General features: G+C 45.3%; 1 protein-coding gene across 2 annotated transcripts in view; it reads right to left on the bottom strand.

Moving 5' to 3' along the window:
- PRMT3 (protein arginine methyltransferase 3) overlaps nucleotides 1–12795 on the bottom strand; it is a 167424-nt gene extending 154629 nt beyond the window's left edge. Inside the window, exons 1-5 of one of the 2 annotated variants that reach the window (XM_019519469.1) lie at nucleotides 12622–12795; nucleotides 11325–11407; nucleotides 7930–7979; nucleotides 5162–5264; nucleotides 2801–2954 (exon numbers count right to left, since the gene is read on the bottom strand). In XM_019519469.1, the coding sequence (XP_019375014.1) occupies nucleotides 2801–2954; nucleotides 5162–5264; nucleotides 7930–7979; nucleotides 11325–11407; nucleotides 12622–12752 (521 nt within the window). In that variant the 5' untranslated portion in view covers nucleotides 12753–12795. The remainder of the gene's footprint in view (nucleotides 1–2800; nucleotides 2955–5161; nucleotides 5265–7929; nucleotides 7980–11324; nucleotides 11408–12621) is intronic. The other variant, XM_019519470.1, reaches the window with a different exon arrangement.
- Between the last annotated feature and the right edge of the window lie 2637 nt (nucleotides 12796–15432).

The raw sequence follows: 15432 nt of genomic DNA, 5'->3' as shown, positions 1-15432 counted from the left end.
GGGGGGGGGGGGGGGGGGGGGGGAAGGTGAACAGAAGAAATTGTGTAATGGTGGATTTAGCTTTTATTATAACAATAATTGGCATTTAAAGGGTTAAAATATAAAGTGTATGCGGGCAGCTGGTAAATCTGGAAGGGGGTATGCAATAAGAAAAAGTTTGAGAACCTTTGCTTTAAAACAAACAAACAAACAAACAACTCAGATACTTCAGTAAATGTGTGATTCAACAGGTGACTATCCTAACACCAATCACTGGAAACAACATGGGTTTAGAAGGCACTGTGATCAGGCAAGATGTGCGACCAACTTCCTGAAGACTGGGGCAATTGCCTGCGGTCCTCCCCTGCCTCCCTTCCCCCATCCTTCTTATCTGAATTTCCTTCTTGTGCAGGGAGGCAGGAACAGCCCCAGGGTCCCAAGCCAGAAGCCTCTGCTTGGCATGGGCTTCTGGCTGGGGGTGGGGGGGGTTGGGGCTGAAGGTGGGGCGGAGCCAGGCCAGCCTTGCTGCTGTGGCTGATTAGTCCTGCCACTGGCTTCCCCTGGGTCCTACTGCCGCTGGTTCCTGTCATCTTTGACAGGCAGCCATGGGCAGATAAATATTAAATTTTCTAAATTTTTTTAGGGGTCCTGCGGGCTGGGTAGAAAGGCCTGGCAGGCTGTATTTTGCCTGCCCCTGTGATAGCAGCCCTCCTCATTCTTTACTGTACAGTTCAGAGTACAGTCAGTTACAGAGACAACAGATACAGTGTGTTAGTATGCAAATAGCCTTAATAGAGTTACAAAATTAGACAATAGGGCTGAAAACACTATGTACTTTAGCAGTTTACACATTTATCAGGTATGCAGGTAACTGGAGTTTGTTACAGTATTGTTTGTTGGAGTATTGTAAGTGGTAGCGATCAAATTGGGACTGGTAATATGTTAGGTATTTAGGAAAATTATGTACATATCCAGTACGCCTTTAACTGGAGCATAGAGGGAAGGGACTTCAAATCTCACATAAGCAAAGAATCTATTTTGGGAAGAAAGTTTGGCAAACACTGAGAGGCAACAAGGTGAAAAAAAAAGTACCAGTTCAAGAAGATGTAAATGCTAATGCCTCTTACTTTAGTTAAAGTTAGGGTGAATGTGTTACTAGAAAAAGAAATAAAAAAACCCCGTGTTACCTAGATTTAAGATGGTACTATTAAGAACATTGCCTGCTACAAGCCTGAGCTTTAGCAAACTGAAGCAGGATGCAAGAGGATACTTCCATTTGTAAAGATCACACTGATAGCCCATGGAAGTCCTGGCTTTTTACTATGGTACCTAAAACAGTGTTTAAGGGCCTCTCTAGAGGGTCAGGTAAAGGACCTAGGATCCAATATGCAATCCACACAATCGCACTGCCTGCCATGCTACACGTGCATGGCACAAGGCATGACTGTGGGATCCAGCATAAGATGCAATCACACCTACCACTGCAGGGAAAGCCTATCACCATTGCAGGCTCCCCCTTCACCAGCAAGCTCCCACAGCTGTGACAGGACTTGCAGCTCCAGCAGTACCCCACAGCTCCCACTGCCAAAAAAGTCCTGTCAACTGCAGGACTCTTACCCTTGGCAGCTCACCATGGCTGAGAGTCTTGTCAGCTGTGAGCGCCCAGCTGTAGCAGCACATGGTGCACCCCCATGGCTGGGAGCCCTTTCAGTTGACGGGGCTCCCAGAAGCAGTCATACCTTGCTACACATGCAAATTAAAGGTGGATAGAAAACACCTATAAAGTTATTACACATTTTCCAGCTCTAACTTTATAACTACAGGGATCTTTTCATGATGTGGCAGCTTGTTTGCACATGCAGCTTCTCCACACCGCTGCCGCATACCCCAGGTTGACAACCCCTGAACTAGTTTACTGCATGACACGTATAACATGTAGAGGTAGCCTAAGTCACTTCAAACCATACAGTGGACTTATAAAGCTGAAACTAGCAACACAATAATTAATACAACTACACTTGCCAACAGACAGTCCTCTTAAATCAATGTATATTAAGTAAGTAAGGTTTTAGCTTCTCTGAATGCCCCGACTAGTGGCTGAGGTTGTCATCCGAAAAGAGCAGTTGGCAGGATTTCTTAAGTATTGTGAGACCCTGGGTACATCTACACAGATGCTACGTTGCCATAGCAATGTGCTATGGTGATGTAGCATCTGCTGGCAAAACCTATGACACCACAGCTATGTCATTACAGCAATGCACTCCCCTATTATAGTGCATTGCTACAGCAACACATTGCTTTAACATAAGCGTGCGTAGTGCACACAGCGCAATACCAGCTGTTACTGCACTGCCTTTTAGTACTTCCGAAAGGAAGTACTAAATGATGGCATAGTAACACCACCACCATAGTGGCACAAGTAAACACACTCCCTGAACCAATGTCAAAAACAGCTTAAGATTTCAAGTTAACAGGTACAGCAAAAAATTAAAGATTAGCTTAATATTCTAAGCACGAGTCCCTGAAGTAGTTGTAGGGAGGGAGCAGCTGAACAGAAGGGATTGCCAGTGAAAACTTCACTACACCAGAATTAGATTTCACTCAAGGGGACAAGAAGGGAATGCAACAGGACACATCCTATTTTGTCAATTTTGTTGCAACTTAATTTATAGTCTTCAAAAACCTACAGACAAACTGTAAATAGACCACTTTTTGATTTTACTGTACATTAGAATTCTGTTGTTTCATTAAATTTCTATTTGCCTTTAATACTACTATTTGGAAATCGTGTTAGAGAAAAATCTTCAATCGATACACTCACTTCATTTTTTGAAGATCTTCTTGTGCTGTTGCCAAACCAATTTCTGCAAGCTTTGCTCTCTGTTCAGCATGTCGTAAGCGTTCAAGGAGAGATTTGGTGTCACTTAAATCACTAGGGTATGAAACATTTGTTGGATCAGAAATATCCTCGATATCTGGTTAAATGGAACAAAAAACACCTTCATAAACAAAATTGCAAGTTAACAGTGTTACCTAATAGTAAAATAAAAATTTGAAAGCTAGGTAAGCATTGGATTGACAGTCATTACACGTTATTCCATAGGTATTCTAATTGAATTTGATAGGACTACTTGCCAAAGGCAATGTATGGTCCCATGCTTAGCAACACCAATAAATCTGTAGTTAAAAGTTGTCTGAATACTAGAGTCTAGTTACAAGTACAAGTTAACTTTAACTAATGCTAACAAAGGAGTTTTACATTGTTTCACTAATTATTTTATCCCAGAGATAGGAGGCCTGTTAACTTTGGGGGGGGGAACTATTTATAAATAGTTTATAAATAGAATAGTATAAATACTATTCTAACTAGAATATTCAGCGGCCAAATCTCTGTATCCGAATCAAATCAGGAGACCAATAAAAAGGTCCTAATCAAATCAGAAGCCTCCAAATCGATTCGGAAAAGATATGGCCATAGTCCACACAGGCAGCAGTCCTCAAAGATGCTGGACACAGTTGCTTCCAGCTAGTAAGTCTGTGGTGGTGGTGGGTGGAGGGGGGAGAGAAAGGGTGTGGGGGGGTGCAGATCAATGCTCCCACAGCGAGAGAGGGATTAGGGCTGGGACAAGCTGCCCAGCCAGGGTGGGGCAGGGGCTATGCCCTACTACCACTTGCCCAACCAGGGCAGGGGGCAGCGCAGGCGTGGCTTGCTCCCAAGCAGCAGCAGGGTATAGCTGCTAGTATCTCCGAATCGAATCACTGCCACTCCGAATCAGTCAAAACCAAATCGAATACTTGCTGCTTCGCACAGGTCCCTAGCCCCTTCAAACCTCTCTCTACAGCTTTTGTGACCCTTCAAAAATATGCTTCTAGATCCTTAGCCAAGTAAAATGAATTATTAAAATAGTGCCTTGCCCTCAGAAATCGTAGGTCAAATCTTGTAGCCCTTAAAATCAGTAGCTTAACTCTCACTGTTGGACAATGGCACAAGATCAGGCCCTACCATACTTGGAAGGTGTAATGAGAAATCATTACAGCGGAGTTTCTTGCAAGGCAGAGCTTTTCATTTTACTCAATGGACAACAACAAGGCACAAGTATTTAGAACACAATTTTTCTGACATGCTGAGCTTCCACAACTTTGCTTCAGACGAAGCAAAAAGTACTCATCCCTCCTGAAAAGCTAGCGCTCAACAACTTGCTCAGAAGTCAAGCCTGTACTTGTGCCAGAACAATTCACATGCACAAATACAGACTGGGGAATGACTGGGCATGCTGCAGTACTGTCAAGAAGGACCCAGGGGTAACAGCAGACCAACTGTACGCTTTGGTTGCAAAAGGCCAACTGCCTGCTGGGTTGCATTAACAGGTATATCAAATTCAAGTCAGATTCAATTCTTCAGCTACATTCAGCACTGGTGAGGCCTCATATGTAGTATTGTATCCAGTTCTGGGCACAGTACTTCAAGATAGACATGGACAAATCAGACAAAGACAATTTATAATACGCAAAGTTTTCTTCCCCTGTGCCACAGATTACTTGCTGCCTTTTTCATGTATTTATTTTGGGTATATTCTGATTTAAGAAACCCAACATTAATATTCAGAGAGGTCTAGAATATTTCCATTCTTACAAAGTAACAAAATGTATGCAATTAAAATCACTGAATCTGGCAATTTATACCATGAGTGTCAAAGATAGAGCCCACAGAGCTCTTAGAAAGGTCAGGAATTCAAAGGTGGGGAGAGCAGAGGCAGGGACCAATACTGAATTCCCAGCTATAGAATCTCATGGGGAATGAATGCCACTGGTGAGGGTGAGCAACACTGATCCAACCAGTGAGAAGACCCAATAAGTTTATCACCCCTGGTTTATACCATACTGTTCTATGAAGTGTGTATCTGTTCTACAATACAGAACAAAAATATTGTCAAAACCTAACACATGGAAAGTTACCACATCCAACTAAAGTAGCAGAAATCTCTTAAAAAGTCACTTAATATTAGCATTTTGGATAGCACATTGTCTGGGGAGATGTACATCTAATTAGTTTAGGAGCAAATAAAATACTTCACATGAGACAGACTTCACGTGAGATGAACCAAGTTAAATTACAGGATAAATGGTGTTTTACTAAAAACACCACACACAGCATTAAAATAAATAAATAAATAAATCTTACCAAACTGAAGTAAGAGATCATCTTCAAGCACTGGTTTTAAGTATTCCTCGTCTTCCCAAGGCAGTGGGCTGCTGAGAGAATTCAAATATTCTGCAGCTGGTTTCTGGACAGAGACAGTTAAAGAAGCATATGACACAAGTTTCTTATAAGTACAGAAGCTTTATTTCACATGCACAGACTATGCTACTGACAGCCATTTCGCTTTTCTCCCATCACTGAAGTCATGGGAAACATTACCAAAAACACACCACATATCCTTAGAGCAAAAGCTAAGAACAAAACATTACCTGACAGCCTAACAAAACAGTAGGGAAAGGAACCTCTGAATTCTCTCCCTGGCTCTGACTACACGTTTTTCTCCAAATATTGCACTGTTTCAGTAAGCCAAACCTATGTGCAGGTTGACCCCATAGTTTCAGACAAATAGCAGCTATTGACATACCTAGGGGTGCACCAATAGAGATTTTTTGGGCTGATACCGATGGCCGATTTTTAACAAGCCATATCAGCTGATACAGATTTGATGGCGGATATGCAGCCCCGCAGCATGGAATGACAACCGGCTGGTAAGTCTGTTGTGAAGGAAGGAGTAGGGGGGCAAGATCAAGGCCCCTGTGGTTAGGGAGTGGGGCCGGGGTAGATGCTGCACAGCCAGGGTGGGGCACGGGACAGAGCCCTGAGCAGCTCATTCGGGGGAGGGGGGCATGGGGCAGCTCCTGTTGTTACACATACCCCAGGAAGGCATGGGGGGCATGTGCCCCTGGATTTGTGCATGCAGCGAGGGTGGGCTGGGGCCTGGGCAGTGCCACTCTTCTCAGTAGGAAGTTGGGCCAGGCTGAGCTTGGGGTGGACAGCAGTGGCACTGGGATTAGGGCTATGGGAGGGGAAGGGGGAGCTGCAGCCACCCCAAAATTTGCCATAGCCCCCACTCCCAGTGCCACCACCACCCACCCTGAGTGCAGCCTGGCTCAGTCCCCTGCCAGGAAGAGCCTGGCGCTGCCCCAACAGCAGCTTGTCCTTGCCCTGCATGCAGATGTGGGGACACACGCCCCCCCCCCGGGGGGCATGCAACAACAGGAGCTGCCCCCTCTCTCCACATCTCCCAGACGAGCCACTCATGGCTCTGTCCCGTGCCCTACTCTGGATGTGCAGTGCCTGCCCCTGCCCTACTCCCTCCCTCACTGCGGGGGTCTTGATCTGCCCCCACACTCCTTCCCTCCCCTCACCCCTTCCCCCACAACAGACTTATCAGCCGGACCTAGCTGCTCTCCGTGCTGCTGGGCTGTGCCCCTTGCCACCTGTGTACTGCGCTGCAGCTGAACACATGCACATGACATTTATCCTTCAATTTTCCTTATACCAATGCCTATCCGATATGGGATCAACATATCAGTGCATCTTTAGGCACACCCAGGTAAAAAACTACTTCCATTAAAGGCAATTTAAACAAGGAAAGAACCCAAAGGTTTAAATGCACTCAAATGCTAAAATAAAAATGAATACTGAAAACATCAGGCGCGGTTTTATGGCATGAACATACAAGTCAAAACCAAAGGGAGGACAGTTATAGATCAACACCCCGTCTAAGCTACATGGATTTTTTATGTTTCTACTTGAAGAAAGAAAAGGAGACGTAATCTGAACAATACAATATATCATCACTGTTGTCATAACAATGTAACACAGGCAGACACTAGCTTGTTCAGGGACCACTGGAGTCTGAACCATGGGACCTCAGCAACACAGCAAACCTTCCTATTCTGAGCTCTATGTTTCTGTAGTTAAATTGCCAGCAGCACCTGAGATGGCAAATTAAAAGCTAACTCGTGTATGTCTAAGCTATACTGAAGTCACTGCTACACTGACATATCTAAGGGACTTTGAAATAGTTAATAACACAAAGTCCTCCAAGGATCTTAGGAAGACTTGCATACCTCTGAGAATCTGTGCCTTCTGGCTCAGTATCCCAGTTCTTAAGAAAGATCTGCATGCTCCATATTTCTTGGGGAACAGGAGAATTCAGTATAGACCTCATTTCTCCATTTGGAAATGGCTACCGTAAAAGCACCTGACAATGGATCAGGCATTACTGTGTGTCAAAAAGTATCAAGTTATCTGAAGCCCATCTAGACTAAAACAAAACTGTATCAAGTGACAGGATGCCAATCTGGTTAAAAGCTGCAGTTATTCACATACAGTATTAGGGCTGCTGTTAAACCTGACTTAAATATAACCAGAGAAAAGACAAAACTAAATTTTCAAATTAAAATTAAAGTTCCACTCTCTTTCTGCTACTACTCCATGATTCTCTCTTTTTGTAGCATCTATCTAGAGTTGGCCATTGCAGACAGAACTACACCAACAACTGGGAACCAGAGGATAAGAAAGACCATTTAAATAAACAGCTTCATCAACTAGTACTCCACTCATTTCACCAACATCCAGGATGGAGCAACCATACAGGAAACCCAATAATTTGAATTTTATGCAAGACTGGAAATATTGCAATGGAAAAGAATAAGTCAGGTGCCTCAACTCAAACCTATTTGAAAGGAAATACACGTTAAGTTGCCACTTCTAAAGTACTCACATATCTGCAGAAACCAACTGATAAATATTTTCAACCAGTTTTTCCAAGCTTCCTATCTTAACACTTGGTGCAGAATTACACAAAAAAAGACCACACATGGAAATTTTATGGCTACTACCTATGTTTCTGCCTCACATGTATAAAAATAACAAACTGAAGTAATAAGTTGCTTACTTACCTTTATTCTAACAAAGTTTATTAGCTTAACATATCCATAAAATTCAAGTCCTGAAAAAAAGAATAAAACTAATGTAAAAGGAAATCTACATAATTTACAATAACATGAATGTTAATTGGTTGTTCAATTGGCCAATTTCCCCTTGGGGTTTACATCATTATCTAGCTCAGTGTTTGCATCTTAATTTGCCATTTACATTATTCTGAAATTTTTCTACAGGATAAAAATGACCGATTCTTTAATTCAGTTCAAATTTATATTTAACATGCTAAAAACTAAACATATGCAAACACAGTTTATCATCAGGGATTTTCTTCTCTTGCCAAACAGCTATTATTTTTACAAAGGTTCCTTAACTGTAAACCCCCTCTGTCTAAGAACTACATAGAAAAGAATACTTATCCACATTTGTGCTTTCGGCCTATTGAAAATAAGTTAATCCTGGCCAACAATAATATGATGACAAACATTCCTTTAAAATGGCTATTAAACACAACAAAAGCAGTCTACATACATGCATGGACAGCAGCTGCATTGAACAGCCATTACTGAAGCCAAATTTTAGTCTCCACTGGTCTTATAGCTTGTACATGGTTCTCTAAATCCTTCAAATATTGGTCTCCTCCCAGCATATCTTCCAAAACTATGGCATCCTGAACTGCAGGCCATGTGGGTGAGGTCTGGTCCAAGTGTGCAGAGGGAGGCAGGAGATGTGGGCCCAGCCTTGCCACTGCTCCCCCACTGCCAAATTTTCCAACCCATGGAGAGGCCTGCAGGCCCAATGTCATGGATCTACAGGCTGGATTTGACCAAAGTGGTTGACCACTCCTGACCTAGACAGACAATACCAAGGTTTCTGAAACTGAATTCCTCCTAGATTTTTTCCTTATTTCCAGACTCCCAAATTATTTTCAAAATGTTTTGGATGCAAAAACAGAAATAAAATTCCTCCCTAGGCTCCTCTACTCTCTTTAATTAAAAAGTATCTTCTTTCTTCAAGAACAATTTCTGTATATCCAAACTATGATTTCTCTAGTTTCCTCATAAATAACTTTCCTCCATCTTAACACAAGCCTACCTACAAATTGCTGCCCTTTACACTACACCCATATTAGCTCTCTGCTACTGTTTTTAAAAGTATCCAAGCAATTTAGTCTCATAAGTCATGGTGTCAAGTCCAAAACTACATAGATATTTGGGACTTTCAATGAGACATTAGGCTAGAACGTAACATACTTATTACGAACGTAACATACTGGTATTATTTACATCAGTTGGTACAATAACATAACCTATGCTGATAACCAAACGAGCTCTCTGAAGGTAACTGTTAGCAATAAGTCAGTGCTTCCCAAACTTTTCCTCAGCATGACCCCATTTATTAGAGGTGCACCAATGCATCGGTCCAATATTAAATTGGCACCGATACAGAGAAAACTGTCTATATTGGACATCGGCCTGATGTGGCCAATAAACGGCCTATGCAGGCGTGCAGCTGCAGCACAGCATGTAGGCAGTGAGGAGCACAGCCAGCAGCACGGAGAGCTGTGCGTATCTGGTAAGTAGTGCAGCATAGAGCTTCAGTCACCTATTTGATTCGTAGGATATCTGGCCCAATTCAGCAGCCGAATCTCGAAATCCGAATTGAATCAGGAGACCCGTTAAAAGATCTGACTCAAATCCAAAGCCTCTGAACCGATTTGGGCCCAATTCAGAGAGATTCGGATTGGGCGAGCTGAGCAGGGGGCGGGCTCTGCCACGAGCCCTCAGAGGTCCTGATCCCTGCTGCCAAAGCTGGTGAGTGCAGGGGGTTGTTTTTTGTATTTTTTTTGAAGTGCTGGGGGGCTGGAGCCGGGCAGGGGATGAGGCCAGGCAGGGCAGCCACAGGGGCTTCTCCCACAGCTCCCCCCGCCCAGGAAGAAGCAGACACAGCCAGGGGAGCTGCAGGAGGACCTGCAACCACCTGGCTGTGCTTGCCTCTCCTCGGCGGATCCAAATCTCTGAACTAACGCCAAATCTCCTATTCTGATTCGGCCAAATCGAATGGGGACAGCGATTCAAATCACCAAATCAAATCGCTGTCCTCCACATGGGCCGAATCCTAAGTGAATTCTACTTTATTCACATAGGCCTACTGGTAAGTCTGGTGTGGTGGAAGGGGAGGGAGAAGGAAAGGGCCATGGGGGGGGCCGATCAAGGTCCCAGTGGTGAGGGAGGGAGTGGGGCTGGGAGGCAATGCCCAGCTGGTGGGATGGGGGGCACAGCACGGAGCCATGGCTCATCTGGTGGGCACAGGAAGTGGGGGGGCAGCTCCTGCTGCTGCACACCACTTGTCTAGAAGCCACTCGTCCAGCAGCTCCTGCTGTTGCTCCTCTGGGAGGGCATGGAAGAGGCACGTGTCATTTCACAGAAAAATTCTGGTCTGTTCAGGCAATTTCTTAACATATTTACCGGTTTCAAATTTCTTCCTTTTTATAATGAACTTGTAATATCTGCCTATGATTGATTCTATAAAAAATAACTAATGCACGGGCCAGCTCCTACTTCCCTTACTAGGTGCCTAAGTGTAATCCTATTCCAAGGATCAAGTCCCTGAAACACTGTCAACACAAAAAGTGACTGGATCCTCTTCTTCCTTGCTGCTTTTTTTTTACATGTTATCATAACAGCTTTAGTAATGGAATTGGCACATGCCTGAATAACCTCTCTTAATTTGCTTGGTTTTACCATCCTCCCACTACCACCTTCCTACTTTGTTATCTTCCTTCTGCCCCATCCTCTTCATATTTAATCCATGTTCTTGATCAGCATCCACAAACATTTTGCCTACTATTAGTTTCCATGCGGCAGGGGTTGAATACCACTATTTTGTGGCACTGGTGAGTTCTAATTCAGGTCACCAGCACCCAAAATACAATTCTAAAAAGACCAGTCTTTTAGCTGGGTTCCCTAAAAAAAAACAGATGAATTACAAGTGCAGAATTACACTTAGATGAATTAGATGAAAGAGAAGAGGGATAAGTGTACTACCACATATAACAACAAAACAAAAACAAAAGCAAAAAAACCAAGTTGTACTCATACAGCTGCTCAGTTCTGAGAATGAAAATAAATAGCCATCATAGAGCCTCTGCCATTCAGTGGCAGGCCTAGAAAATGTGAACATAAGCAAAGAAAATAGGTATAAAATACAAGAAGAGTCCATCATAAAAAAGGGGGTATAGATATCTTACTTAGAAAAACATAAAAAGTATGTGGACCAGACTTCAATAGGCTGTGTGTCTGGACAGGTGCACGCATGCTAACTTTCTCTGATGATCCACAACAACTATTTATTTTTCTAATTAGGACACTGCTTCATGGCATATGCTTAAGAGTCACAAAAAGATACCTACCATGCTTTTGAATCATGTTGTCAATACTAAACTGATGCTCTGATTTACAATGGGAAAATGTATCTTCAGCAGAATTGAACAGCCTGCAATTAAGAAGAAACCAAACAGAAAGTGAAGAATGTGGGGCAAGGTTAACGTTTAAATTCAGATTACGTGGGTTTTTCTGTGCTTTATCAAATCTCAAGACTACAGTTCAGTAGTGCTGCTCGTTTGTTTTGGTAGGATGAGGAATGGAAGACGAAATAACACCTGCTCACCCACATCACGTGTCCAAATTAGAATTTGCAAAATACTTTGTAACGAAGCTACATGAAGAGATTTCAGACATTTTTTTTAAAGGAAAATTCCAGCTGGTGCCCCTCCTTTGTTAGCTATGTCATGCTTTTACAACCAATACACAAAACCTACATATACAAAACTCTTGCCAGTTGCATCACCTGACACAAAAGTTGTTTGCATTTTTTCCCAGACAGTAGAAGTCCCATGTTACTTCACGGAATGCAATCAATTTGTCACCACTAAGCCATTTCTTCCCTACTTAGCCTCAACCTGACGGATCCTGAATCTTGGTTATGACCGCTCTAAGAAGAAAACAGCGAGATTCTACTGTGCGCCGTGCTGTCGTAGGGCCTTACCACACATTCCACTTAAAGCCGCTAGAAACCCGACGTGCAGTTGCTACACGTTTTCAAGCACCGACTTTATAGCTGGTTGGCCCTTTTTAAAGGTGACAGTCATTTTGATGGTGTAATAACTTGGTGCATACGGATGGCCTACATTGGGCATGTCTACACGAGATGCTACATCGCTATAGTGTGTTCCTACAGCTGGGGGTGGCAGCTGCGCAGGGTAGATCTTGCGGTGCTTAAAATGCTATAGGCGATCTCCTACTTAAAAAGGCTGAAGACCACTGCTACTGTGCATAAGTGCTAAAAGTAACTGCACTAGCAACAGCTGTTACTCTGTCGTCATGTAGCACTTCCAAAAACAATTACTGAAAGACAGCACAGTAACAACTGTACTGTGGGGGACATGCCTAGGCATACCCATTGATATTTACTTGAGCAGCACATCTCGCTGCGGATAGTTACCCGCGCACGTGTAGACACGCCCATCGATATGTAACTGCGCAGTATATGTGACGTAGAGCAGGCGCCACGTGCGTGGCAAGCTGAGATCACAACAGGGCTGGGCGCACAGGACCTCCTGTGACAGCACAACCCGGCCCCAGCGTCTCAGGCACTCGCCGCTACCCGTGGGAGCCCCGAAAGGGTGACCCTCCCACCCCGCCACGGACCTCTCGCAGAAGAGGCAGCGGCTCCGCGGCTCCTGGGCCGTTTCCTCCTCGTCGTCCTCCCACAGATCCTCATCGCCGCTATCCCACAGGGCGGGCAGACCGCTCTGCCCCGCGCCCGCTCGCGTACACATAGCCCCAACGAGCCCGGCGCCGCTCACGTGTGCCCAGCGCGTAGCCCGCCCCGCTTCCGGGTTCGCGGCCAGAACGCGGGGCGCATGCGCGAGGCGAGACGGCATTCCTAGCGGGACCGCCGGCAGGGTGAGGCTGCGCCCTAGCCCCGCGCCCCCTGCTGGCTGGGCGGCTGAGCGCGCTCTGCGCCTGCGTGGGCCCAAGCAGTACCAGGGACTCTGCTCTCCCCTCCCCCCGCAGCTGGCGTAAAGGGGCGCAGAGCAGCACGGTTTTTCCCTTGCCCAGTCTTTCCCCCCCATTTTGATGCCAGAGTCCTCAGTTTCTGCAAAAACCACTGCTTCCCAGGCCTCTATCCATTCCCTCCTACCTTGATCCGGATGCAAGTGGTCGCTTGTCCCGCAGCAAACCCCATTGGCTGTCCCTCATTTGGTACCTGCAAAGGACAGGAATGAATGGGTGGCCGTCGCAGAAGCACAGCTAACTGGAGCGCATTGCCATTGACCACAGGTTGAGGGGGGGCTGTAGCCACCCCAAAGTTCACCTTAGCCCCGCCTCATAGCTACCCCTCCTAGCGCTACCTGTGTCCAAGCCCCCTGCTTTCCCCCAGGCCTGCTGCAGAGCCTGCCTGCAGCCTGCAAAAGCGCAGTGCCTTAAGTCAGTGGTCTCCAAACTTGTTTGATCGTGCACCCCTATCAGTAAAAAAATTTAGAGCATGCACCCCCAATATATGTATATTTATATTCTCGCACCCCATCAGTAAAAAATTTTGAGCATGCACCCCAATATATGTATATTTATATTCACACACCACTATCAGTAAAAAAATTTTGAGCACGCACCCCCAATATACGTATATTTATATACATATAAATAGAAGTTCTAATATTTTCTTCCTGCACCCCAATTGATCGTCTTGTGCGCACCCCACTTTGGATACCACTGCCTTAAGTGGGTATTGTTAAAAAACAAATAAGTATGTTTGGCCAGAAGATGTATAGCACAGCCCCCACACCCTTCCAATTTTCTGTGTAGCCCACTTCAGCCCCCTCCCTCCCTCCACCTGGAAGAGGCTGGCACCGCCCAGGCCACTGAAGCCTCACGTGTCTATGGCTGTTTTGATGCTAGTCATCTCCTACCCCAGTCACTGCTGTGTTAAAACGATCGTCTGTTTTTAGCCTTAGCGTAACTCCTCTGGTGAGGGGCTGCGGGTGTGTGGCCATGGTGACTCAGTTTCTCCCAAGAGCCCCTCATTTTACCAAGAGAGAACAAATAAGTTGGATTTATTTATACCCACTGGCATTAGCACCGTAATCCATAATACACCCCACAACACCCAGCTTGGAAACCTGATAACAAAATGACCCCTCTCACCAGCTTAAAACGCCAACTGCAGCAGTCTCAGAAGGACCCTTTAGGGTGAGACGCTTCACCTTGTGCTGTCTTAGGTGGCACAGGGACTTTCATTGCTCCACAGTCACACTGACTGCATGGACGTCTGCTGCTTTCTCTGTGCCCTCACTTGCCTGTCACAACAGTCAGGTCCTCTCTCTGCTGGGGTCTCCTCAGGGGAAGTTGATCCTTCTCCGAGTGGCACTCAGACCTGGCTCTTCCACAGTCTCCCTGGGGCCCATTTCAATGGTGCGTGGAGCCTACCAGGTCTCTCCCCTGCTCCTCCCATACTGCTGTGGGCAAAACAGCTTCCACTTTGTAGCTTCTCTCCCCAGCTTCCCCTCCTGCTAACCCTCAAAGCAGTCTGGAAGCTGTAATTCAACCCAGCAATCTGGGTCTGTTTTTCCTGGGCTCTCCATCCCTCTCTGCTTAACTTCTCATAACACAGTGGCAGAGGTTATATTAGGTGCTTTGCTGCCTCACAGCTCCCATGCCAGAACCTCCGGGCTCTCAAGTTTTAGAATCAGAGGGCCTGCAGAGGTCATCTAGTCCAACGCTCTAGGTCCAAGCAAGCATGTTGGCACTGTGTGTCACAGATGCATTGGCAATCCAGAAATCTCCCAGACTACATTCAAACAGAGTTGGCAACCCTACTCATCCAATGCTGATTTGGCCTATTTTGGATGAACCTGCCATGAAGAAGAGGCTTCTAGTTCACTGCTAGGCAGCTAGTTCACTGCTTTTGTGTCCCATCCCCAGGACCGGGTCAGGTAGCACAGGACTGGGGCAGCAAATTGAAAGGGATGGCAAAAACAGGGTGCATAAACCTCACATGGGCTCATTACAGGCTGCCTCGGAAATCTGCGTATGTGGAGAAGTGAGCAGGGCAGCTCTGGCACTGCTGAGCCACTGCTCTGGGGCTCTGTCTGATGCCCACCATCACCAGGTACGTTACAAGAATGGTGGCAAATTTCATTTGCCTAGGATGGCAAAAATCTTTCCACAACTCCTGCCTATTCTTCCTCTGTTCCCCCCAGCCCCACCAAACATCTAGTTCTCTCAGCCTCATGTGGCTTACATTCCAACCTCTTTTTCATTGTTGTTGCTTGCCTCTGGATCCTCTCCAGTTTTTCTACTTCCTCCTTATAACGCAGTGCCCAGAACCACACACTTGTTAGGAATGCCCAGCATAAATATATTCATATCCTATTTATACCCATATGTTCATGTACTAACATTATCCTTTAGCTCAGTGGTGTCAAACATAAGGCCTGTGGGCTGGATCTGGGTCAT

This window comes from Gavialis gangeticus, unplaced genomic scaffold, assembly GCF_001723915.1.
Source record: "Gavialis gangeticus isolate Ggan-Ray unplaced genomic scaffold, GavGan_comp1, whole genome shotgun sequence".
NCBI classification, from domain to species: Eukaryota; Metazoa; Chordata; order Crocodylia; family Gavialidae; genus Gavialis; species Gavialis gangeticus.
Note: the sequence above shows the minus strand (reverse complement) of the source record. Positions and strands in the feature narration are given on the sequence as shown.